General features: G+C 39.4%; 2 protein-coding genes across 2 annotated transcripts in view; one reads left to right on the top strand and one right to left on the bottom strand.

The window, feature by feature from the left end:
- The window catches only part of dhrs11a (dehydrogenase/reductase 11a), a 38062-nt gene extending 29413 nt beyond the window's left edge, over positions 1-8649 (top strand). The window contains exons 3-7 of the mRNA XM_054754416.1: positions 1590-1684; positions 4257-4386; positions 5897-5989; positions 6070-6135; positions 6219-8649. Coding sequence (XP_054610391.1) covers positions 1590-1684; positions 4257-4386; positions 5897-5989; positions 6070-6135; positions 6219-6260 — 426 coding nt within the window. The 3' untranslated portion in view covers positions 6261-8649. The remainder of the gene's footprint in view (positions 1-1589; positions 1685-4256; positions 4387-5896; positions 5990-6069; positions 6136-6218) is intronic.
- Positions 8650-10682: 2033 nt separating this feature from the next.
- Positions 10683-24977, bottom strand: si:ch211-283g2.1 (sodium- and chloride-dependent GABA transporter ine). Its single transcript, XM_054754415.1, has 14 exons — positions 24755-24977; positions 24185-24361; positions 19912-20046; positions 18841-19045; positions 16766-16898; positions 16555-16689; positions 16392-16495; positions 16180-16304; positions 13822-13934; positions 13598-13738; positions 13437-13536; positions 13267-13367; positions 13035-13202; positions 10683-11584 (listed from the first exon to the last, which is right to left on the bottom strand). The coding sequence occupies exons 2-14, from the start codon at positions 24348-24350 to the stop codon at positions 11435-11437; spliced, it is 1776 nt and encodes a 591-aa protein (XP_054610390.1). The 5' UTR covers positions 24351-24361; positions 24755-24977; the 3' UTR covers positions 10683-11434.
- Positions 24978-25805: the final 828 nt, after the last annotated feature.

Genomic DNA, 25805 nt, shown 5'->3' with positions numbered 1-25805 from the left:
TTGGAAAGTGAGGTGGGGGGAAAAGTTATAATATTATGGTAATAAAGTCAAAATACAATGGGAATAAAGTCATAATTTTACAAGGTGAGAATTTACAGGGTAGAACAGCAGTAATTTTACAAAAATAAAGTCAATACATTTAGAGAAAAAATTAATATTCTAACAAGAAAAAGTCGCAATTTTACAAGAATAAACTCATAATATTGTGAGAAAAAATAACAATTTTTGTAGCGTAGAGTTGAAATATTAAACAAAAAGACTGTTTTTTTTTTTTAAGTCGTAATATTATAAGAACCCAAACAAAAAGTTGTAATTTTTGGATAATTATGTTGGGGAAAAGTTAGAATATCATGGGAATAAAGTCAAAATATGATGGAATAAAGTCAGAATATGATGGGAATGAAGTCATTATAAATCATACAGTCATAATAAGAAGAAGAAAGTTGAAATAGTTGGAAACAAAAAAAAAATAGCAGAAATTAAAAAAAATAGCTCTAATTTTATGAGAATAAAGTAAAAATATTAAAGGAAATAAGTCAGTATTTTAAGAGAATAAAGTGGTAATATTGTGAGGGCAAATAATGTCATTTTAGTCACAGAGTTGAAATATTAAAGAAAAAATAGGTTACTTTTCAAAAGTTGCAATTTTTGTCAAATTTGATCTGGAAGAAAAAGTAATAATATCAAGGAAATAAGGTTAAAATATGATGGGAATAAAGTCATGATATTACCAGAAGAAAATTCACGAAGATTATTTAAGAAGAAATTTGAAATATTTGGGAACTTAACAAAAAAAACTACTGAAAAAAATAATGTAATTTTTTTGAGAATATAGTAAAAAAAAAAATTAAAAAAAAGTCATATTCTAACAAGAAAAATATGTCATTTTAGCAGCATAGAGTTCAAATATTAAAGAAAAATACTATTGATGTTATTTTTCATAAGTTGTCGTTTTTGGGAAATAACGTTGGGGAAAAAGTTATAATATGGGAATAAAGTCATAATATTATGATTAGGGAAATTTACAAAGATTATTTAAGAAGAAAGTTTAACTTTGAAAATGTAAAAAAACCTAAAATGTGTAAAAAAAAAAAAAAAAAAGGCAAAGAGGGAAGTTGATACCACAAATGGGCTTTTGTCCCTCTATCACAAAGATGAGATGCATTGTTTTTAAAATATATATAACGTCTTAGCATATATCAAAGTTGCATCTTTTCATTTTTCAGGATATGGCCCTTGAAGGAAAAAGTTTGGACACCCCTGGTATACAGTGCGCTGCAAAGCCAAAATACTGGCGCTCTAGTTCACCCCAAAGATGTTTCATAGGGTTGAGGTCATGGCGCCCGGTTCCCTCAAACTGTTCCCTCAAAGTCGGAAGCATAGAAGTGTCCGAAACGTGTCAGTACGCTGAAGAATTCATTTTAAGCTGGAGGTCAGGTGGTCTCACCCAGCCCCTGTTTGATTTATTATTCATTAAGAAGCATGTCCCACAACTTATCCCAATGCCTTTTTGCCGCATTTATTCTTCCACGTTGAGATGGATTGATTAATTAACACGTGCACAGGATGAAATCAGGTCATCTCTGCAGGTGAATGTTCTGGCCTTGTCTATCTGCACCCGGGAGGCTTACAAATCAATGAAGGAGAGGAACGTGGATGATGGGCACATCATCAATATTAACAGGTAAGATGGACTAACTGTACGGTATCAACAGTTCATCTGCCTTCTTAAAACATTGTCCCAGGCTAGTCTGGAAGGATAACCTCCTTTTTCCCTCCCAGATCTCCTCGTAACAGCGCACGGAATCCATGACCCATCTAGCATTCATTAGCATTCAATCATCTTTAACCTTAATTCATTCGATCCCAGCCATTTTTCAAAAGACAGCCACTTCAGTACAGCCATTTTAGACCATTTTGACAGATTTTTCAAGGCTCACAGAATATTATGTTCCATGGCTATATAAACATGGAACCTACCAAAAGACAGATTAGACTCCCATCTTTCTTCAGAAAAAAAAGGTTGTTTCTACCTTTTTCCGTTGTTTAGTAATCAGCAGTATTATTAATTAAAACAATTAAACAGTAAAAAACAATGAAAATAAAACAGACTTGCGGTCTCTTTTAGCAAAAATTGCATTTAAGTAAAAATCAAAATCAATCGCAATATTAGTGATTATGAATAAGTGTCACTTTCATGATTAGAAATAACCCGTCACAGAATGACGATGCACAAATGGGATGAAATTGACATCAGGTTGTGTTTTATACACAACAGGCACAAAGAAAGTATTGGATCGTGTAGCACGCCATCACACAGCTAGCAAGTAGTGCGCTCGCCAGCTAGCGCGTAGCAAAGAGACTGGATGACCGACAGGAGGGTTCACTCGCTAGGGTTCGTTCCGCTACCCTCCCAGGTGTGAACTTTCTTGTCGTCCAGCCTGAGGAAAACAAACATGCGTGCACATGTCAATTTATCGAGGCAGGCAAAATTATCAAGTTCGTTTTTATTATGTTTTTTGGGGGGGGGTTACCAATTGTGGTGCCACAGTGCCAGTTTTGTCACGGTTGGTGGTCATAAACAGGATCCAGAGACGCATATTACGCTACAGTATATACATCACATGATTGTTTCTATAGTCACTAGGAACAATGCTACAGTATATACATCACATGATTGTTTCTATAGTCACTAAGAACAATGCTACAGTATATACATCACGATTGTTTCTATAGTCACTAGGAACAATGCTACAGTATATACATCACATGATTGTTTCTATAGTCACTAGGAACAATGCTACAGTATATACATCACATGATTGTTTCTATAGTCACTTGGAACAATGCTACAGTATATACATCACATGATTGTTTCTATAGTCACTAGGAACAATGCTACAGTATATACATCACATGATTGTTTCTATAGTCACTTGGAACAATGCTACAGTATATACATCACATGATTGTTTCTATAGTCACTTGGAACAATGCTACAGTATATATATCACGATTGTTTCTATAGTCACTTGGAACAATGCTACAGTATATGCAACACATGATTGTTTCTATAGTCACTAGGAACAATGCTACAGTATATACATCACATGATTGTTTCTATAGTCACTAGGAACAATGCTACAGTATATACATCACATGATTGTTTCTATAGTCACTAGGAACAATGCTACAGTATATACATCACATGATTGTTTCTATAGTCACTAGGAACAATGCTACAGTATATACATCACATGATTGTTTCTATAGTCACTAGGAACAATGCTACAGTATATACATCACATGATTGTTTCTATAGTCACTAGGAACAATGCTACAGTATATACATCACGATTGTTTCTATAGTCACTAGGAACAATGCTACAGTATATACATCACATGATTGTTTCTATAGTCACTAGGAACAATGCTACAGTATATACATCACATGATTGTTTCTATAGTCACTTGGAACAATGCTACAGTATATACATCACATAATTGTTTCTATAGTCACTTGGAACAATGCTACAGTATATACATCACGATTGTTTCTATAGTCACTAGGAACAATGCTACAGTATATACATCACATGATTGTTTCTATAGTCACTTGGAACAATGCTACAGTATATACATCACATGATTGTTTCTATAGTCACTAGGAACAATGCTACAGTATATACATCACATGATTGTTTCTATAGTCAGTAGGAACAATGCTACAGTATATACATCACATGATTGTTTCTATAGTCACTAGGAACAATGCTACAGTATATACATCACATGATTGTTTCTATAGTCACTTGGAACAATGCTACGGTATATACATCACATGATTGTTTCTATAGTCACTTGGAACAATGCTACAGTATATACATCACGATTGTTTCTATAGTCACTAGGAACAATGCTACGGTATATACATCACATGATTGTTTCTATAGTCACTAGGAACAATGCTACGGTATATACATCACATGATTGTTTCTATAGTCACTAGGAACAATGCTACGGTATATACATCACATGATTGTTTCTATAGTCACTAGGAACAATGCTACAGTATATACATCACATGATTGTTTTTATAGTCACTAGGAACAATGCTACAGCATATACATCACATGATTGTTTCTATAGTCACTTGGAACAAACTTTACTCTTAATTTGTGTACCAGAGGAAAACAAGTGCTGCAAATTAGCTGCAGCATCAACTCATACCATCTCTTCTCCTCCACCCGTTGCAGTATGGGCGGGCATCGAATGGTGACAAGTGCTGACAAGCATTTCTACTGTGCCACCAAATATGCGGTGACCGCTCTGACTGAGGGAATACGCCAAGAACTACGGGAAGCAAACACCCACATCAGAGCCACCGTGAGTTTTCCATCGCTTGGAAGCATCTTTAGACTCCCTTTGGTGAATTAAATGTCACCATGTGCAAGATGTCGCTGTATTTGTGTGTTCATGTGTCTGTGTTCATGCTGACTGGGAATAGATAGCATTTTGATACAGGCTCATAGACATGATGGACACCTGAAGTCTGCATATATATGTGCCGTCTGGGCCACCAAAGCCTTCGCTGCTGGCCTTAGCACTGACCTACATTGCCAACTTAAATTCTAGTATTTGTTCCACGAAACTGTATTAATTTATCCCCAATAGTCTATGTAGCGTGTCTCTTGGCTGCACCGCTTCCCGGACATGTATGTGTATGCTAGATTTGTTTTGTCCAATCAGATTTCAGCTTCTATGTGTTGCCATGTCAGTGGAATCTGCCCACGGCCTTCAGGGCCTTCAGGGCCAGCAGTGCTCTATTAGCAACGGGGCTGGTGCTTTTAACCGTTCTTTAACCAAAGATTTCAGATGCGCCTCACAGGGCCAGCTGGCGTTTTCCCCGTCCTCTGATTGGTTAATTCAGAGGAAAATCTGAGCAAAACAGAGTCAAATTTGCAATTTGCACACAAGAACGGCTGACAGAGGAGAACGAGAAAATTGACTTGGTGTCGGACATTCTTAAAAATACACTTTCAAGGCAGACTTTTTCAGAAAAGCTCGACGTCGTAACCCTGAAGCTAGCTAGCTAGCTAGCTGGTGTTTGTTCGCCACTTCCAGACCAGTGTCTACGAGCGCCACAACTGGCTTACAGCCTCTAAGGGAGCATACTCTGGTGAGCTTGGATGTTTTGGTCTTGTTATTTGGGAAATATTGATTCTGGACTGCTCCAGATGATGTTGCAGTGTAGCGGTTTGGAGTTGTCTGACGCTGACAAATGTACAGGCAATCACGTTTTCACACAGGGCCATGTAGGTTTGGATGTTTTCCTCCCTTAATAATAAAAATCTTCATTTAAAAACTGTATTTTGTGTTCAGTTGTGTTATCATTGACTAATATTTACATTTGTTTGATGATCTGAAACATTTAAGTGTGACTAACATGCAAAAAATAAGAAATCAGGAAGGGGCAAACACTTTTTCACACCGCTGAATGTATTATTATGTCTACTATGTTGGCTGATTGGGGTGTAAAGGTGACCATAGAGGTGTTATTTTACGCCTAGAGGGCTCTAATAATGTTAACATCTGTATTTAGAAGGTCATAAACAGGTTTTCTGTGCTCTAACTATGAAAATATTCAATTTATGAATATTGAATCGTACTTTGTGGAAACTGTCTTATCTCGGTCGGGTCTGGAAGCGATTGACCGTGATAAACGAGGGAGGACTGTACGCACATTGAAGCGTAAACATGGAAGTCCACTAAGTGTGTTTCTCTTCCGCCATTTTACTTTCCACTTTAGGCCTCTTTTAAATGTGCCGGTGGTTTGTTGTGTAGCCTGAAGTATTTGTTCACCGTTCTTTTATTTCTCCCCCCCCCCTTCCTGTAGTGTATATCTCCCGGGATTGTTGAGACTGAGTTTGCCTTCCGTCACCACAACAACGATCCAGAGAAAGCAGCTGCGGTGTACGAGAGCATGAAAGTAAGTCATCGACTTTTGCAATACTAGAATTTTAGCAAATTGTGTGTTTTTTGTTTCTGTTTTCTCCTGCAAATGTGCAGTGCTTGAAAGCAGAAGACATCGCCGGTGCGGTCACTTTTGTCCTCGGTGCCCCTCCTCATGTCCAGGTACGTAAACGTCCGTGTCTCCTGTCAAAGTAGAAACGTCAGCGACCGCTTTGGTTTGTGCTTGCCACACGTCTCCCCCCCAGATTGGAGATGTTCAGATGAGGCCAGTGGAGCAGGTGTCATAGCAGGCAGACGGCAAGGGAAAGCTGCAGGAGGAGCCCGCCCCAAAAGTCAGCGGCCACGGCGTCTCATTAGCGACCTCTGCTGGGCGCGGGAGGGAAGGGGGGGCGGGGTTAATACATCTACTTACGGCGGTTGCATGTGGAAAGGGAGGCGAGGAGTCGAGGAGGACCGGAGGTGGCGACGTGAAGGTCGTGGACTTTGTAGAGCAGAGAGAAAATACTACTGAATGCAGCCACCAGTTTGTTCATCTCAGCCGCACACTGAGACCACTCCCACTCCCGGCGTACGGCAGAAGCGCCGCATCAGGCGGTCCTGCCATCGATACGACCTCAGCGGCAGAGGGAGGAGTATCCTGTTGACTGCACAGTTTCTTTATTTAATTTTGTATTTGTAGGTTCTCTTACATATCTCTTTTTGGAACTCAATGCATTTCTTGTTGGTAGTCAATGATTTGTTTCTATTATTCTAATCATTTTACCTCCTGATTATCGACAGACCTGCTGTCATAAACAATAACCATTCACCAGGGGTGTCCAAACCTTTCCCACCCAGGGTGGCATGCAGGGAGGGGCCACTTTACACATGCCTTACGAGGTCAGTAGGTCATATATTCTTTTCTTTACTTACACCACTTATATCTCCAGATCAACTTCTGTCTGTCAATAAAACGTTTTTATGACTTCATTTTATGTTTTATTGCCCTTTTTGTCAAAAAAAACATTTTTTTAAATCGCAAAAACACAAAATATGCAGGATTTTCCCAAAATGAGTTTCCAAGTAGGATATTTGATAAGACGTAGTTGGAGCCTTGCATTGGTCAATAATTCATAACATCAGTTTTGATGCGTTACTTTTCCCAAAAGGTTCCCCGCTCAATAAAGTTACAATTTACGACGGAGTTTTAGGGCCACATTGAGAAGAAAAAAAGAACTGAGAATGAAGTCGTACATTTCCGAGAATAGTCTTGAATTTACAAGAAAAACTTGTAATATTACAAGATTAAAGTTGTCATTTAAAAAAAAAAAAAAGAAAGAAAAAAGTAGTGAATTTACAAGAATAATGTCGTAAATGTGCGAGAATAAGGCTGTAAATGTACAGCGGAAAAGTTGTGAATTTACGAGAATAAAAGTTGTCATATTATGCAAACAAAGTCGTACATTTACGAGAAAAAAGTTACGAGAATAAAGTCGTAAATTTACGAGAAAAAAGTTGTTCCGGGAATAAAGTTGTAATATTACGAGATTAGTTATTTACAAGAAAAAACTTGTAATATTACAAGATTAAAGTTGTAATTTAGGAGAAAAAAAGTAGTGGATTTACAAGAATAAAGTCGTAAATTTACGAGAAAAAAGTTACGAGAATAAAGTTGTAAATTTACGAGAAAAAACCCGTAATATTACGAGATTAAAGTCGGAATTTTATGAGAAAAAAAGTTGTGAATTTACGAGAATAAAGTCATAAATTTACAAGAAAAAACTCGTAACATGACGAGATTAGTCAGAATTTTACGAGAATACAGTCGTAAATTTACGAGAAAAAACTTTATATTATGAGAATAAAGTCGTAAATTTACAAGAAAAAAATTGTACCGTCACTGTATGTTCCAGGCATTGCCTGAGACAGCTATGAAAAGGGGGGACCTATGTGAACTTTGGCCTTGGGCATGGAGTGGGCGGGGCAAGGAAGGCGTAAGTGAGAAGGGCTAGCTAGCCATGCTAATCTGTTTGTGCTCAACTGCTCTGTTTTGCTGCCACGTTATAAATAAAAGCTTGCCTGCAAGCAAGATGAAAGTTTCCTTCCTTCCTGAAGAGCTATGCTCTATTTTCCCTCTGACACGTATGACACCTAATATTCCCACTTTATCCTCGTAAATGTACGACTTTATTCTGGCAAATTTATGACTTTTTATTTACGTAAATGTACGACTTTATTCTAGCAAATTTATGACTTTTTATTTATGTAAATTTACGACTTTATTCTTGTAAATTAGAGTTTTTATTCACGTAAATCTACAACTTTATTTTCGAATGCTCAGATTTTTTTTTTGTCAACGTGTCCTCAATACTGCATCGTAATAATGAAGTCATATCTTCAGATTTGTTATTTTTTACTTACACCACGTACAGTACATCTCAACATCAACTTCAGATCTGTCTGTCAAATATAAAGTTTTTATTACTTCTTTATGTTTTATTGCCCTTTTTGTCCAAAAAAACATTGTTTTTTAATTGCAATGCTATATTTTCCAAAAATGAGTTTCAAAGCAGAATATTTGATGTGAGGTAATTAGATCCTTGCGTACGTCAATAATTCATAACAACACTGATTTTGATGCATTATTATCTTGTTGAATTCCCCCCCACCCCAGGGACCCAAAAAGAACCCACTCATTCCCCCCCCCCCCCCCCCCCCCCCCCCCCCCCCAGGGACCCAAAAAGAGCCCACTCATCCCCCCCCCCCGGGACCCAAAAAGAGCCCACTCATTAAAGTGTTAAGTCATACAGTCAGATTTTATTTTACTTTGGCCGCTTACGTTTCTTGATCAACTTCAGCTCTCCGTCGATATGAATCTTTTGTTTTATGTGTTATTTTATCGCAAAAACACAAAATATGCAATATTAGAATATTTGATATGAGGTAATTTGAGCCTTGCATAGGTCAAGAATTCATAACACTGATTTTGATGCATTATTTTTTTTTTTAATTAAAAAAAGTCACTATGGTACGCAGGGACCCAAAAAGGTCCCACTCATGAAAGTGTTATAAGTCATATTCAGATTTAAATTTTCACTATCAAATTTCTATATCAACTTCAGATCTACCTGTCACTATAAAATTTAGACTTTTTAATATTTTAAAAAAAATGTTTTATGCCCTTTTCGTCAAAAAACCCCAACAGTACGGTGTAGGTCAATGTCTTGCTAAGCTATCGGAACATCTTATCGTTGTGTCACAGGCGACAACGCAAATGAGTGTAATGTCTAATAATGTATTTCATTTTGACCAAAAATGGCCCCTGGACCTCACTTTGGACACCCCTGCCACATTTCTACTTGATTTAATTGAACTATTTAACATTCTCCAAGGCTTGCCGCCTGTACTTACAATCCAGGTATACTCACTGGACTTTGAATTGAAATATGTCCACTTTTAATCCCATGTGAGGAGTCAGCAAAAAACAAAACAAAACAAAAAACAGGCCCTAACTATACCCTTTTTGTGCATGTGTCATTTCTGCAATCCAATTTGTTTGGTCGTGTCATTTCAATCCAGCACTTTGAATTGATGAAATTCCCGGGAGTTATTTGAAGGCAACGTATAGGGAACGCAAATAGTATACAGTATAATCTATGTGTGTCATGAAAGAGGAACACCTCCGTAACATCTCACGCCTGCCTGTATGCTAACTAGACCGTATCAACGCCAGTGTAGGACTTTGATAAGCACTGTACTTTGCACATGCACGCTGTTAGGTCAGCCTATCACATGTCAAGCGTTGCAGGTTTTTATTACACTTTTACATGACACAAAATATACGAGCAGCATGACCTGTGTATTCCTGATAAAAAGCTGACTTTTGTTATTTTCATCAGCAAGGCCCTGTTGCATTGTTGTATTTGACCTAATAAATACGTCACATACACGGAACGTGTCCACAGTGCTTTGTTTATTTTTACACACAGTATATACTGTATATGTGTGTGTGTGTGTGTGTGTGTGTGTATGTTAGTATTAGCGCCCCATTGAAAAAAAAGTTTGCCATGGAAAAAACCACATAAGTTCCCCCTTTTCATAGCTGTCTCAGGCAATGCCTGTTGCGACAGAGTATTAAAATAATCTGCGATTTCGTGGATAGAGTCGTAAATTAACGAGAAAAAATTGGTAAATTTACAAGAGAGTCATACATTTATTCTTGTAAATTTATGACTTTTTTTCTCGTAAACTTACGACTCTACCCTCGAAATCGCAGATTATTATGTATGACCTTGTAAATTTACCACTTTTTTCTCGTTAATTGATGACTTTACAAGGATACTCGTAAACTTACGACTTGGTTTTTTTGTAATGCTACAGACTTTTTTTCTCATGAATTTAGGACTTTATTCTTGTACTATTAGGACCTTTTTCTCTCGTAAATTTACGACTATTCTCAAATTTTCAGATTTTTTTTTCAGTGTGGCCCTAACACTGTCGTGTATGTAGTATGTATGTGTATGTGTGAGTGTGTGTGTGTGTGTATATATACTGTATATGTGTGTGTATGTATATATATATATATATATATATATATATACGTATATATGTATATATATATACGTATATATGTATATATATATACATATATATATATATATACATATATATATATATATATATATATATATATATATACATATATATATATATATATATATATACACATATATACGTATATACATATATAAACTTTGATTTGGTCATTTTTAAACAGTATGATTATGCCATTTAAATGCAATAGTTAAATACAGATAACAGGACAGTACAACTATTTACACTCATAACTGCAGTTCCAAACGTGGCCAAAAGATGGCGCTGCTGTTAACAAAGCAAGCTGTTGAATGAATGACAGCAAAATTCTGAGCTCTTCACCGGTGGAGAGTGTCAGAAGATATACAGCGCTGTAATCCCTCGTTTATCGCGGGTAATTGGTTCCAAACCCCACCGTGAAGTAGGATTCCTTCTTTCTAAATGGAACGTGTTTATAGTTAGAACATAGAAAACTTGTTTACGACCTTCTAAATGCAGTTTTTAACACCTCCAGACATGAAATATAGTCACCTCCTATTACCCAATATAGTAGAAATAACAGAAAATAAGACATTTAAGACATAAATAAGACCGAGGCTCAGGTGTGTTGCTGTAAATGTGTCCCGTGGGTCCAGAGTTGAGTTTTAGCTTGGCCACAACAGTGGCCTGGGTTAGGAACGGGGGTGTCACGACATCCTCGGTTCACAAGACGAGACCGCAAATTCAAAGCGCCAAGTGGCGAGGGATAACTGCACATCTTCCCTATACCAAAGTTCACTAAAAGCAAGACAGTGACTGACAAAAAATGGCCATATTACTTTCTGCACGGCAGAAATGCAGCAACAGTTTTTGATTATTGATGACGAAAGCTGTCCTAAGTGACGCCTCTTCAGTTGCCCTGGTGTGGCGGTTTGTCTTGTAGACGGATGGAGGTGCTTATGACAGACACGACTGGGTATCTGTCACCTCCTCCCCTCTCGTAATACGGCATTTTGGATGTCTCCGACAGGGAGTATGGCCTAATGGACAGCTTTAGTTTCTGTGGAAAGAAAGGAAAAAGCAAATGAACCTTGAGCCGTGCAGACCGTGGCGCTACGGCCTGTGCACATGTGCAAAGGTCCACCGGCAGCTTTGTTGACCCTTTTCACATTACCCATGTTGGTATCACAAATAGTTGAGATACATAGAGATGCAGCATAAAGATGAACAAAACAGAGAGAAAGAAGACTTCTAAATAACAAATACGGCAGACATGCTGTATATCTCTTCTTTCACTTTCACTCGTCCTTGTCCATTTTATCCATTCGCTGTCCGCTTTACTCGTTGCTATCTTCCTTCCCTGTATGTCTCTCGTTCTTCCGTGTCACTCTTCTCCTCTTTCACCCGTCTTTGTTGTATGTAGAGTCGCAATGTTTAACGCCAATGCACTCGTCTCACCGTCCACTTTATCCGTATCGGTCACTCGTTTCTATCTTCTGTCCCTGCATGTCTCACTCGTTCTCCCGTATCACTCGCATCCCTTCTCTCCTCTTTCATTTGCCTCTGTTGTATTTAGTGTCACAATGTTTAGCGCCAATGCACTCGTCTCTCTGTCCGTTTTATCCACATCGATTACTCATTTCTATCTTCTTTCCCTGTTTGTCTCACTGTTCTTCCGTGTCACTCGCTTCCCTTCTCTCCTCTTTCACCTGTCTTTGTTGTATGTAGAGTCGCAATTTTTAACACCAATGCACTCGTCTCGCTGTCCGCTTTATCCATAGCTACAGTATTACTCATTTCTATCTTTTTTTCCCTGTTTGTCTCACTCGTTCTTAGGTGTCACTCGCTTCACTTCTCTCCTCTCTCATCCGTCTCTGTTGTATATGGAGTCACAGTTTTAACGCCAATGCACAGATTTGATTGGCTGAGTAGCATCACGTGGTAACTTTCATTCGTCTCGCTGTCTGCTTTATCCATACCTATCATCCATCCGTTTTCTATGCCGCTTATCCTAATTAGGGTCGCAAGGGTGTCCTGGAGCCTATCCCAGCTGACTTCGGACCCTGCAGTGGTCATACCTATCATACATTTCTATTTTCTTTCCCTGTATGTCTTACGCTTTCTTCCGAGTCACTCGCTTCGCATCTCTCTTCTTCCATCTGTCTCTGTTGGTTTGAGAGTCTGATTGGCTGAGTAGCGCCACATGGGATATCTTACCTTGCATGCAATTGATGAACTGATCAACCAAGAAGGATGCGCCCGTCAACTCATAAAATTATTACATAATTTGTTGACTATTAGTCCAGATCTGTATTGGACGGCGCCTGAGTCGGGTCGCGGTCCGCCAGTTAGGGATCCCTGCTCTATTGGACGCGAGTGTTCCGGTGTATTTAAGGAATCTGCTGCAAAAATGTTTTAAACTGAACTGATGATGCTGGATTTGGCACACTAAACTACATGCAATGTCTTTGGAAGGAAACAATGTACTCTGCATATATACAGTGTATCACCTGCACAAAGGATCCAGGTAGCACCCACAATGTGTGAACGCTGGCCAAAGGGATCCAAATGATGGATCCCATGGCAACCACCCAGCCAACACCTTGGGCCCAAGGAGGGAAGACATAGTCTTCATAGCGAGCAGGTTTGAATTGGATGACGGAGAAGATCAGGATCACCTGCCCCAAAAAGAAGCACGTTCAGTTGGGACTCGTAAGCGGTCCAACAAACCTACAAACTTACCGTGATGAGGGAAGGAGCTACAATTTGCCAACACAGTCTGAAGAAAACGTTTGCTCTGTTTCCAGTCATCTCTTCCAGGTTGTCCGAGAGTCGACTCACGCCTGAACGTACGAACAAGCAACTGAGCAAACCGGATTGCTTTTGGTCGCGTGCGCTCTTTTTGCGCTCACCATAAAGCCAGCAAATGGCGAGAACCTCAAAGAATGCAAGGAACATGATCGACACGATGGCGGTGTAGTGATCCATCAGCTGGAACACGTAGATGCCCACCTGCAAAGACAACGCACTTGGCCAATTCCAAAACAGGTTCACCGAAAATGATGATCCTCACCTGCATGACGCATGGAATTCCAAGAAGACACGCCACCACACAAACCGCAAGAACAAACAGCTCCTTCTTCTTGAAGAATCTGATCAGTTGTCGATCGTATTGATCCGTCAGACTGGTCACCATCACTTCCACCATTGCAAACTGGCCACATGAAAAACATTAAACGATACATTAAGTAGCGTGCGTGACTGTTTTTTGATGTATTTATTGCAAACTTTGGCTACCTGACTGTCTAGTCCGAGGCAAAGTAGCATGAAGAAGAACATCGCAGCCCACAGCTGAGGCACTGGCATGTTGGTAAAGGCTTGCGGGTAGACAATATAAACTAGTCCTGGACCTAAATAGCACACAAACATACATCAAAATGCTGTATTTTCACATATTTACGCCATTTATAACACTTTCCTGTACTTGACTTAACGACATGAGTTAGGCTGCGTCCAAATTCGTGCACTTGCATACTTTTTGAGAGCATAAGTGCGTTCACACTGATATGTATGACAGAGTGCAGTGCGCTGTCAGTACCCGGGCGCTGCACTCACACGCCCCAGAAGGTGAGTGTGCAGCGATGGACCCTATAATAATAATAATAATAATAATAATAATAATAATAATAATAATTGACACTAGGCCTGCCATGATAATTAATAAATCGATTAATCAAATGACAACAAAAAAAATGGCCTCAATAAATTGACATGTGCACATATGCATGTTCCTTTTCCTCGTCTCGCTGGATGACACGAGGGTTCACTCTGCATGTGTCTGTGCGCGTTGGTTCTGTAGTGGAATGAACGGAGAGTGAACCCTCCTGTCAGCCTTTGTCCCACTATGTGGAGGCGGGGCTACTCGTGAGTGGATACACAAGACGGAGTGCTAGCATTAGCAAGTTGGCAAGCAAACGCTAATATGAATGAAGTAGTTTCTAAGCGGAATGCCACAGCTCCAGTGTGGCGATGCAGCAGAGCCTTCGTCCCGACAGTCAACGCTTACTGAGGCGTTTGATCGACAAGATAAATATAAAACGAAACAGAGCAAAATGGTGCGCGCTCACGAACGGTGTCGCCGGCTGCATTGCAAAAGAAATGCCACCTTTCAATACGGTTGAAAAGCCAACATTTCGGGAAAGCCAACATTGACAGACAGTACATATTGCCTGGGAGAACGTGCGTGCACATTCCTGAACCGTTTAACCGAGTGAAAGACGACGCGTTGAAGGGCAATCAGCAACATTGTATTTTACTCGGTTTTTGAAAAATATATGAATGAATAAATCATGCTGTTTCACGGTTGAATGTGGCCCATCATTTGTCAAACGAGATGCATATTTAAGTATTTTTGCCTAGAATGAAACATTTTCAAGCATAAAAACGGCTAAATGAACTAAAATACAAATATAAGGCATACAAAATACGCGCTGCATGGTGTCAGGAAGTCAGCTATGGCATGTCCGACATGATAGACTGATAAAAAAGGTCTCCTCCCATAAGTGTGGAAGTGGTAAATTATTGGAAGTGGGAAATTCGAGGCAAACTGGTAGCTTGCTAGCTAGCGAACGTCTCAAGTCCCTGCAGTATAAGAGTTGCAATGTGATGTAAACAATGAATAATAGAAGTGTAAAGGTGACTCTATTAATAAATCATGCTGTTTCGTGGTTGAATATAGCCTATTAGTAGTCAAGAAATATATATATTTCAGCAAATGGTGCGTATTTTTTGCTTAAAATAAAGACTTTCAAGCATAAACATGACAAAATGAAATAAAATACAAGAAGACGCTTTTAAAGACGTTGTGATGGTATGTATTTGTTATTATGTCTACTGTATTGGGTAATAGGAGTGTAGAGGTGACTATAGGGGTGTTATTTCATGTCTAGAGGGCTCTAATAATGTTAAAAACATGCATTTAGAAAGCCATAAACAGGTTTTCTATGCTCAAACTATGAAAATATTACATTTATTAACTTTGAATCATTCATTTGTCGCGGTCGGGTCTGGAACCAATTGACGGCTTCCAACGAGTGACGACCGTATGTTCCGATTTCTGTTAAAGTTTGGACCACCTGTGATGGATTTGGGACGACACCGTCAAAATGAACACGCTCAGGAAGTAAATCTGCAGCGTACACGGTACACATACTTAAGTGCACTGACGGAAGTACTGTATTCTAGTTCACACACGTCTCCAATCGTCGTTTGAGGTTTTTTTGGATTAAATGAAAAAGGTGTGAACGCACTCGTGCATTTGAAAGACTGAAAGTGCGCGAATTGAGACTTTCACCATCGACCCTGAAGCACATGGCAAGTACATTAAAAATGCAAAATAAATCATTAAAATTAAGATTACTATAAATTATTATTTATTTTTTCAGTGTCAAAACAAATATACCAGAGAATGTCAAATGGTTCAAGGAATCTTTTTCTTTTTCTCAAGCTTTTTCTCACACTTTTAACCCTCCTTGCTCTATAAGGCTGTTAGGATTTTTGAAGCACCCCCCCCCCCCCCCACCTCCTCCCCACCCCCATATCAGCCTGCATTAGTGCTCATTGATCGTAATAATTGTTCTAATGATCCCGACTTACCGTCCACAGCCAACTGGGCCACAGGAACGTCCTGCAGATGAGACATGTATCCAAACGCTGAGAAAATGACAAAGCCTGCCAGGATGCTGGTGAGGGAGTTGACGATGGATATGGTCAGTGTGTCCCTGCAGGGAGGGGGAGAGGACATCTTGATTCTATCCGTGCAGGGCGTGGGGGCGCTGAGTTGGCTTTTTAAAATGTTTTCTTATTACTTAAGAACGCTGTTGTTGAAAGAGTTATAGCTGGCCATGGACATGAGGAAACCAAAGCCTATTCCGATGGAGTTGAAGATCTGTGCCGCAGCATTCACCCAAACCTGCATGCAAAAGCTGCTGGTCACATTTGCAGCTCATCTATTTCCCTCCTCTTTCTCACCTCCACTACGAGTAGCTTGTCCCATTCCGGCACGATGAAGAAGAGAATCCCCTGTAACGCTCCAGGGAGCTGCACGTTGTTGATCAACAGGGCGATGAGGATGACATACGGGAGCAGAGCTGTGAGGTACACCACCTGCACACCAAAACAAAACATGCAATGAAGGCTCTTGCTCACTCCTCGTGTGCGCCGCTCTATCTGTCCCATTCACCTTGCCTGTTGATTTCACCCCCTTGAAGATGCAAAGGTAGACGAGGAGCCAGGCGAGCACAAGGATAAGGAAAATCTCCCAGCGAATCGCTCCGGCTTCTCCAACTCCTGGTGTTTGCTGCAGCATCTTGTACCTTCACAGACAACAAAGCATTGGGATGTTTCTCCCCAGCAGGTGTGGAATCTCTGCACGGTCTGACTACAGACGAGTCGCAGGTCAGCTTCTGCATCATCGTGGGAGGTGTTGCTAAGTAAGTCAGCACATCTCTCCGTGTAATGCAGCGCGGTTTTGCACCGCAAATACTTTAGCACAGTAATCCCTCGCCACTTTGCACTTCCCATATCACACCTTCGCTCTATCACGGGTTTTCCAAAAAACATATCAGTTAACAAATCGTGCAGTTTCGTGGTTGAATGCGGCCTATTATCAGTCCAAAATTTGCATATTTAAGCAAACTGTGTGTATCTTTTGGCTAAATTAAGCATAAAAATGGCTAAATGACCTAAGATACAAATACAAGGCATGTTGCGATGATATGTAGTATTCCAAACTGGTCACTAGGTGTCAGTAATGTTACTGTAATGTTTGGTGTGACACACAAGCACCAGACTTGATCGCCGGGACAGGCTTTTATTGCAGGTTTGAATGATCTCACAGGCACAATAATCCCGTACACCCTAATCCACACCAAGATAAAAACTGTACTCTGAGCCCCCGACGCCACTTCCTGCCCCCCGCCCCCCACTCAGTTCCCCAAGCACCAAGCACATTTACAGCCAGACACACAAGCATGAGTCTTATTGATGTCTTATTTTCTCTTGTTATGTCTACTATATTGGGGAATAGGAGTGTAAAGGTGACTATAGGGGTGTTATTTCATGTCTGGAGGGCTCTAATAATGTTACAAACCATACTTAGAAAGTCGGATGCTTTAAATTTCGTGGCTTTACTCTATCACAGTGTTTCAAAAATATATTAATTAATAAATCATGCTGTTTTGTGGTTGAATATGGCCGACTATTAGTCCAGAAATATGCATGTTTAAGCAAATTTGACATATTTTGAACTAAGATACAAATACTGTATAAGGCATTCAGAAAACGCATTCGAAGGCATTGCGATGTTATGTAGTATTCTACACTGGTCACTAGGTGTCAGTAATGATACATTGATGAGACAATAGCCACCGCATGAAATGCTGTGTAGAAACAGAAAAAAACAGGGAACTCTCTCAATGCTAACATGTGTGAGTCTATATTTTGTCTTATTTATGTCTTAAATGTCATATTTTCTCTTATTATGTCTACTATATTGGGTAATATGAGTGGAAAGGTGACTACAGGGGTGTTTTTTCATGTCTAGAGGGTTTTAATGTTAATGAAAATATGAAAATATTCCCTTTATAAAGAAGGAATCCTACTTCACAAATTCACTTATCACGGTCGGGTCTGGAACCAATTAACCGTGATAAATGAGGGATTACTGTATAAGATTAAATATCTGAAAGGAAGGTAACACATGCATTATAACCCCCACATCCTAATCCCTGTTAGTCAAAAATACAGTTTTTTCAAAACTGTATTTCAGATATTTAATACTGCTTCAAGTTTTTCCAGCGTACACCACTGAAACACACACACACACACACATATATATATATATATAAATATATATACTTTTTTTTTCTTTTTGGTGTAAAATTAAAGTAATCTCAACATCCCTAAGAAGTGGTGGGCCTCTTGTCAATACAAACAACTGCTATCCAGCGTAGTTAAGACTGCAGTTAAACGTGATATATGGAAACCTTCTGATAAGATACACTCAATTATGGCCCTCTATTTTACCTAACCCTGAACCGCTAACCCGACCTTGGACCCTAATCCAATCCTGATTTTATAAAACAAATATGCAGCACCTGTTTAATTTGAAATACTACGCATGAAGAAGAAAAATATATTCCAGCATTTGAGAAAGCCATGACTAATGTTGCCAGGTGTTTTTATCTCTACCACAGTGCAGCCTATCACTTCCACTGATATCATTCACATGACTCACACAATTGGCGTTCAACATACTTGAAGAACTCCTGGCTGGCAGTGGAGGAGTAACTGCTGTTGGTGGCGTGATCGGTGCAGTTTGGTGTGTTCCACGTGTTGTTGCAGCTCTGCCAGAGTAGCGGCGCTTGGAAGGAGCTGAACAGGTAGTAGAGGGCCCAGGCAATGACCACATTGTAGTACGTGCACATGATGAAGGAAATGGCCACAGATGCTATGCCTACGCCTGAGCAGACGGGGAAAAAATCAACAATACAATCAACAATACTGATAATAACATTCACTCATTCAATCCCAGCCATTTTTCATAAGGCAACCATTCAGTAGCGGCCATTTTAGACCATTTTGACCGATCTTTGAAGGCACACAGAATATTGTGTGGTACGGCTATATAAACGTGGAACCTACCAGAAGAAAGATTAGTCTTTAATTAGAAAAAAAGTTAGTTTCTACCTTTTTGCGTTCTTTAGTAATCATCAGTAAAACATGGGTAAGTTTCAGGAAAATATCAGTTCCTGACTAAAAAAGGGAGAAAACCAGCTTTTTGTGAAAAGATACATTTGAAGCACAACTTTCACTCTGACAAATATTTTTTGCTTTTGTGACAGCTCAAATATCGAAACAACTATACCAACAGAAACAACACAAAAAAGGGGTTGTTTTGCATCAAAATAATTTACAATTTACAAATATAACGCCATAAACTATTTACAATTTTAACATTTGGAACTGAACCATGTGTGTGCACGTGTGCGGGTGTGTGCATGTGTTACAATTTCCCCACAACGCGTACCCTTCTGCACGCTACACTCCTCCACGCTCTCTCACTTCCTCCTTCCTGTCATGTGTGGTTTTTCCATCCACATGATCTCCACCGAGCTCTTACCAAACGCACTTCTGCCACCTTGTGGCCGTTTTTACGGCTTAAAATTGCTCTTAAATGAAATCCATTAGTTGCGTCATCACGTCTTTTGCCTAAAAAAACCCCCAAAGACGTATAAAAAAAAGTTGTTGGATCAGGCATTCGGGTTTATAAAAACATATAACTACGTCTTTGGCATTGAATGAGTTAATACAGAATAATAATGGTACCTTTTAGCAGTGGACAAACGTAAGCCATAGCGTGGACCGGCCCTCTTCTTGTATACTGGCCTATAGTCAACTCCATATACAGCAAAGGGATCCCCAACACCAACAGCATCAGCAGGTATGGAACCAGGAAGGCACCTGCAAGGAACACGTTATACTTTCGTAAACCTTTGGTTATGAACAGGGTGACAAGCGCTTGTGGAGCCAAGCAAACATACATCTTCATCTGGTGATATAGTTTGCGGTGTACCCCAGGGATCAATACTGGAACCAACACTGTTTACACTGTGGAACCATGGTTGGCGTCATTCATCCATTCCAGAAGGTCCAACTCTAACCAAAACTGACTCTAACCAAATAAATTTTTCCCATAAGAAATCACGTAAATCCAATTACTCCGTTCCAGACAGCCAAAAATGTTAACACAAAACACGTTTTTATAGTTGAACAATTATAGTTTTACGGAAACAATTCAAAATGCATATAAATGAGAAATGAAAGGGAATAAATGACCATTTAAGGTTACGTTCCCCTTCATTGAAGACGTGTTGGCAAAGACACGATGTGGCCGCGAGATCAACATGGACGCCACCTTCCTGTTTTGCCATGACTTATTTATTGAATTCGGTATTGTTTCCCACCCCAAGTCGCTGCTTTTCTTTTGATCACGGCTGCAAATTAGCCCAAAATGGAGCCAAAGAAAGTTGCAAGTGCCTGCATTTTGATAAAGAAGTTGAGAAACACAATTGAATTCAAGAAATAACTTACGTCAAAACAGGGAGGTAGTGTCCACGTGGTGTCTCGCTGCCACATCAGTTTTGTGCATGTAAAACTACGACTGTACAACTATACAAACGTGTTTTGTGGACACCACCTTCCTGTTTTGTCATGAGTTATTTCATGAATTCAATAGTGTTTCTCACCTTCTTTATCAAAATGCTGGCACAAATTTTCTTTGGCTCCATTTTGGGTTATTAAGGCAAGAAACACTATTGAATTAAAAAAATAACTCATGGCAAAACAGGAAGGTAGTGTCCATGTGGTGTCTCGCTGCCACTTTGTCGACAATCACGTCTTCAATGAAGGTAAAAGTAATCTTAAATGTTCATTTATCCCTTTTCTTTCGTCATTTATATGCATTTAGAATAGTTTTGTGCATGTAAAACTATAATTGTACAACTATAACAACGTGTTTTGTGGACACCACCTTCATGTTTTGTCACTAGTTATCTCTTGTATTCAAAGTGTTTCTCACCTTCTTGATCAAAATGCTGGCACTTGAGATTCTCTTTGGCTCCATTTTGGGTTACTGAGGTGAGAAAAGCTATTGAATTAAAAAAAAAAGTCAAAACAGGAAGGTGGTGTCTGCGTGGTGTCTCGCTGCCACATCGTGTCTTTGTGAACAGTCGCATCATGCATGTGAAACTACAAAAACGTATTTTGTGTCAACATTTTTGGCTTTCTGGTACAAATTAATGGGGTTCACTGTACATTATTTCTTTGTACATTATTTCTTTCTTTCTTTCATTATTATTTGAGTTTGCATCCGTTTTGGTTAGAGTCCGGACCTTCTGGATGCTAACCAAGGTTCCACTGTACTAATATTAGCCCGTTAAAGAAACTATCCAAACATGTTGTGTTTACATAGCATGAGGAAGAAAAAAAATCCGAAGCACAGCATCTGATATCATTATCCTGGATTTTTATTATTTTATAAGACAATACCGTTTATTGTAGACGTCTTTTTATGACACAATGCCAGCGTTATCTCTAGAAACATCTGTAATATAATGACCGTGTCCACTTGACTCCTTTATTTATTTATTCTTTATTACCGAATAACTCCTTTAACTTCACTATTACACATATTTATCCTCTTTTTACGATGGAAAAATTGGTAACCTGGTCCATGACAAGCACAGGAAGTGAACAAATGATGAGTAACAACTGTGACACGGAGGAGGTTAAATAAGCTTTGCTTCCTCCCACTCCTTTTCGGACATGATTGAAATGTGTAACTGTCGGCGTATGATGTAACCTTGTTAAGTGTGCGTGTGCATGTGTGTGTGTGTGAAGGAAACCACCAGCATTCGCGCCATTACCACAAATATTGTGACACGTACCTTTATCTTGACAGTTGAAAGTCTTGAGTGGTTTTGGCTTTTCATCAAGGCTGATGTTGTTAATGTAAAACCAAAGTCCTTGACTGCGTGTGATGAAGTTAAGCTACACGTGCTTCTCCGCACCAGCAGAGATCATTGCAAAATACAAGTCAAATCTCGGTTTTCGAACGCCCCAGTTTTCGTATGATTCATTTTTTTGCCAGAAGGTTCTCGTACACCGTCACGGTTTATCGCGCAATACTGTGTGGACTCGATTCTCAATATTGATGACTTTGGACTCGGGTTGACAATATCATCAAATACTTGCAATTTGACGTGGACCTTGACATCAATGACTCGGGCATTGACTCGGACTTTAGTGTGATGACTTGAAAATACTTGAGGTTTTCAGTGAGTGCGTGAAGTAAAATGTGTCCCCCGTTCATAATATTCAACTAACATGTTTGTTTTTGTAACAATCATTTACAGGAAGACAACAAAGTTTCCCCACAGAAGCTACCGCGATGAATGCATCCCGAACATCCAATCAGGTTTAAGAACAAACGAGCGTGTGGCTCACATTTCTGTGAGTGCCAGACTGCTGAAGGTGTCTTGTTAAAAAAAAAAGTCTTGTTAAAAAAAAATTAAAAATGCATTCAATCATTGCTATATCATTAAAGTGGAATTTTATTGGATAATTTTTTTAATTTATTTGTATTGTTTTTTTATTATAATACTATAGTGATATATAATAATTTTAATTGGTTCATTATATAGAATATATATTATAAAATAATATAAATATAATAATATAATATTATACAATTTTAAAATCCCAATACTAATTTATATTAATAAAAAAATTTGACAAAAAATTAAAACAATTAAAAATGTATTCACTGTATTTGTCAAATGTAATAGATTGTTACATTGTTAAAATGGCATTTTATTTGATAAACACTAAATGGTACTTCTCACTTGTAAGGGCTCAAAAATTTCAAGCCTATGACTTGGGACTTGAATTGACCTGCAATGCTGCCTCTGTCCACCAGAGGGAGCCGCAGGAGCCCAGAGGGAGGCTGACGTCATCGCAGAGCCACCGACAGGCACCAATGGATGCCTTGCTCTGACGCAATGCATTACGGGAAAACTTTCAAATACTTGTTTTTTTTCATTTTAAACTCGTATTGGTACTTGTTTGTATATTTCTTAGGTATTGGAGGTGTTAAGTTGCTGTGTGATGAGTATTAGTGTTCTTTGCATGATGACACCGTGAGTCAGACTGTTATATTGTGTAATGACCTCCTGCATTTTCCAATGGGTTGAGAAGCTTGTCGTGAGTGCACTGATAGCTCGTGACTGGCTCCTGCCAAAGAAAGAGCTACCGTTTCCTCACTGACTCACCAGCGGCACAGTATTTAAATGATTAGTAGTAGTTCTGAAGTAAAGGAAATGTCACGGGATTAGAATTTAGCCATAAATTAGCCGCACTGCTGTATAATCCACAGGGTTGAATGTTTAAGAAAAAAGTAAGTTTATACACCGGAAATTACGGTATGTCTACTATATTGGGTATTACGAGTGTAAGGGTGGTTATATGGGTGTTATTTCATGTTGAGAGGGCTCTAATAATGTTAAAACCCTATTTAGAAGGTCGTAAAGATGTTTTGTTTGCTCTAACTAGGAAAATATTCAATTTTTAAATAAGGGCTATAACTTCGAGGAAATGTATTTATCACGGACGGGTCTGGATCTGATAAACAAGGGATTAATAACTCAAAGCAAAGTACGTGTGGCTTTCTCTTCCACTTGTCCATCTCCGGTCCTTGCCAACAAGAGTCTTTTATGGCAGTAAAAGTGATGTTAAATGTTCCTTTATCCCTTTCATTCATCATTTATATGCATTGTGAAATGTTTTCTGCGTGTAAAAGTCTAATTATTCTGCATGAAAAGTGTTTTGTGTTAAGATTCTTGGGTGTCTGGAACGCATTAATTGGACTGGCATTGTTTCTTATGGGAAAAATTGTTTAAATTTTGGTACGATTGGGTTTTAGACCCTTTAATAATGAAAACGGAGCCACTACTGTAAAACACAGTGCTTTGAATATTTTTCAAGCTCATGTACATTGATGATAATGCATTTGTTGGATTAAATTTTCAGCTTCATTTCTCACCTCCTCCACTCCTGAAGCAGAGATAAGGGAACCTCCAAACGTTGCCCAGACCCACGGCAGAGCCGATGCCCGCCAGAGTGAACTCGATCTGCCTGCTCCATGTTGGCCTGCTGGCGTGCTTGTCCATGTCTGCTGCCCCGTGTCCTGTGTCTGTGCAGGCGCTCATCTGGACCCTAACTCCATGGAAAAGAGGATGGTAATGTAAGTGACGGTGCGTGACATAACATTTTATTATCCGTAATGATTAGCAAGCAGAAGACCTCCAGGATATGACGAGTCAGTGGCTTGAGAGTTGAAAGGTTTTTTTTTCACTTTCCAGTGTCAGAGGTCAACACAGCTGGTCAATCGCATGAATGGTTTGGGCTTTGTTTTTACATCGGACGCCCTTCCCGGGAAGCTAACCCATACCTTCTGCCATGAAAGACATTCAATTATTATTATTATTAGGGCTGAAGCATCTATTTATTCTTTATCACTGCTTAAGTTACCACAGATATTAGCTTTCTGCAGACTCCACTAATGACTAACTTTAAATAAGCTCCGCATGTTTGAAATAAACCAAAGTATTACCATTTGATGAACTTCAGTGTGCTGCAGAGGTGAAATGACTTCACGTTTCTCCATTTTGACACGTGAGGAAACCAGATGACATGTGAGGTCGTGTTGCCAAACAGCCTGTGTTCCTGCAGGTGACATGATAAGCAGGCGTGGATTGTGGCGCACAAGGAAGACGGAGGCGTGTTATTTCTTCATCAACTGGGAAGCATGCATGCGCAATCTCAACTCCAACTGGTTCAACGCTGCTGTGAAGGTAATTCGGCATTTGGGAGTCACCTGCTGGACACATGGGTAAACTGCCTGTGGAATTTTGCTTTCAAAAAGGGGTGTCCAAACTTTTTCCAGTGCGGGCCACATGCTGAAAATTCAAAGGATGCAAGGGCCGCGTTTATGTAGATATGTATATAGGTTATATATTATAGGTTTTATTTATGTCAAGAAAACTGAATCTCAGCTTTGTGAACAAGGTTATTCAGCTTATTATTAGTATGAATGGCACTCTTTGCTCTTTTTTGACCATTTTGCTGTTTCGAGGGAAAGACTTCTTGAGACGTCATCTGTACTTCTGTGAAGAAGGTGTCGGACGTTTCGCTCCTCATCCGAAGAGCTTCGTCAGCGAACTAATAAGTGCTGGTAGCCTAGGCCTTAAATACAGTAAGAGTGGGCGGAATTGGTGTGCCAACACCCTCCTTCTATTGGTTCCTTACACTAAGCCTGGGCGGAGTAGTGGTATAATCCTCTCCTGCTATTAGCACCTCCGATAAAAGGGAAGTATCGCTCCCTGAGTTGGGTATGAACGACTCTGATACTGGCTTGTTAGCATCTATTGTTCTGGCTCGGCCCTGGCTTCACCTCATTAGCAAGACTAAGAGCTGTGGGTTTTGGTCTCAGTAACCTGCTGAACACAGGGTCCAAATTAAACCTCAAACCACCATTCCGATTCAATGATGGGTTCTGTTGTTTGACAAAAATAGCTTCCTTTACTCCTCTTTCAAACCATCTGTTTTCTTTGGCCAAAATCTTTACATCGCTGTCCTGAAAAGAGTGATTGGTTGCTTTAAGG

Source organism: Dunckerocampus dactyliophorus, chromosome 16 (assembly GCF_027744805.1).
Source record: "Dunckerocampus dactyliophorus isolate RoL2022-P2 chromosome 16, RoL_Ddac_1.1, whole genome shotgun sequence".
NCBI classification, from domain to species: Eukaryota; Metazoa; Chordata; class Actinopteri; order Syngnathiformes; family Syngnathidae; genus Dunckerocampus; species Dunckerocampus dactyliophorus.
Note: the sequence above shows the minus strand (reverse complement) of the source record. Positions and strands in the feature narration are given on the sequence as shown.

Coding starts and splice junctions, on each gene's coding strand:
- si:ch211-283g2.1 (XM_054754415.1), bottom strand. CDS start 24,350: ATGAGCGCCTGCACAGACACAGGACACGGGGCAGCAGACATGGACAAG. Junction 19,046..19,911: donor CGTTTGTCCACTGCTAAAAG/GTACCATTATTA, acceptor CCGTCTGCTCAG/GCGTAGGCATAGCATCTGTG. Junction 13,537..13,597: donor GAATTCCATGCGTCATGCAG/GTGAGGATCATC, acceptor TTGTCTTTGCAG/GTGGGCATCTACGTGTTCCA.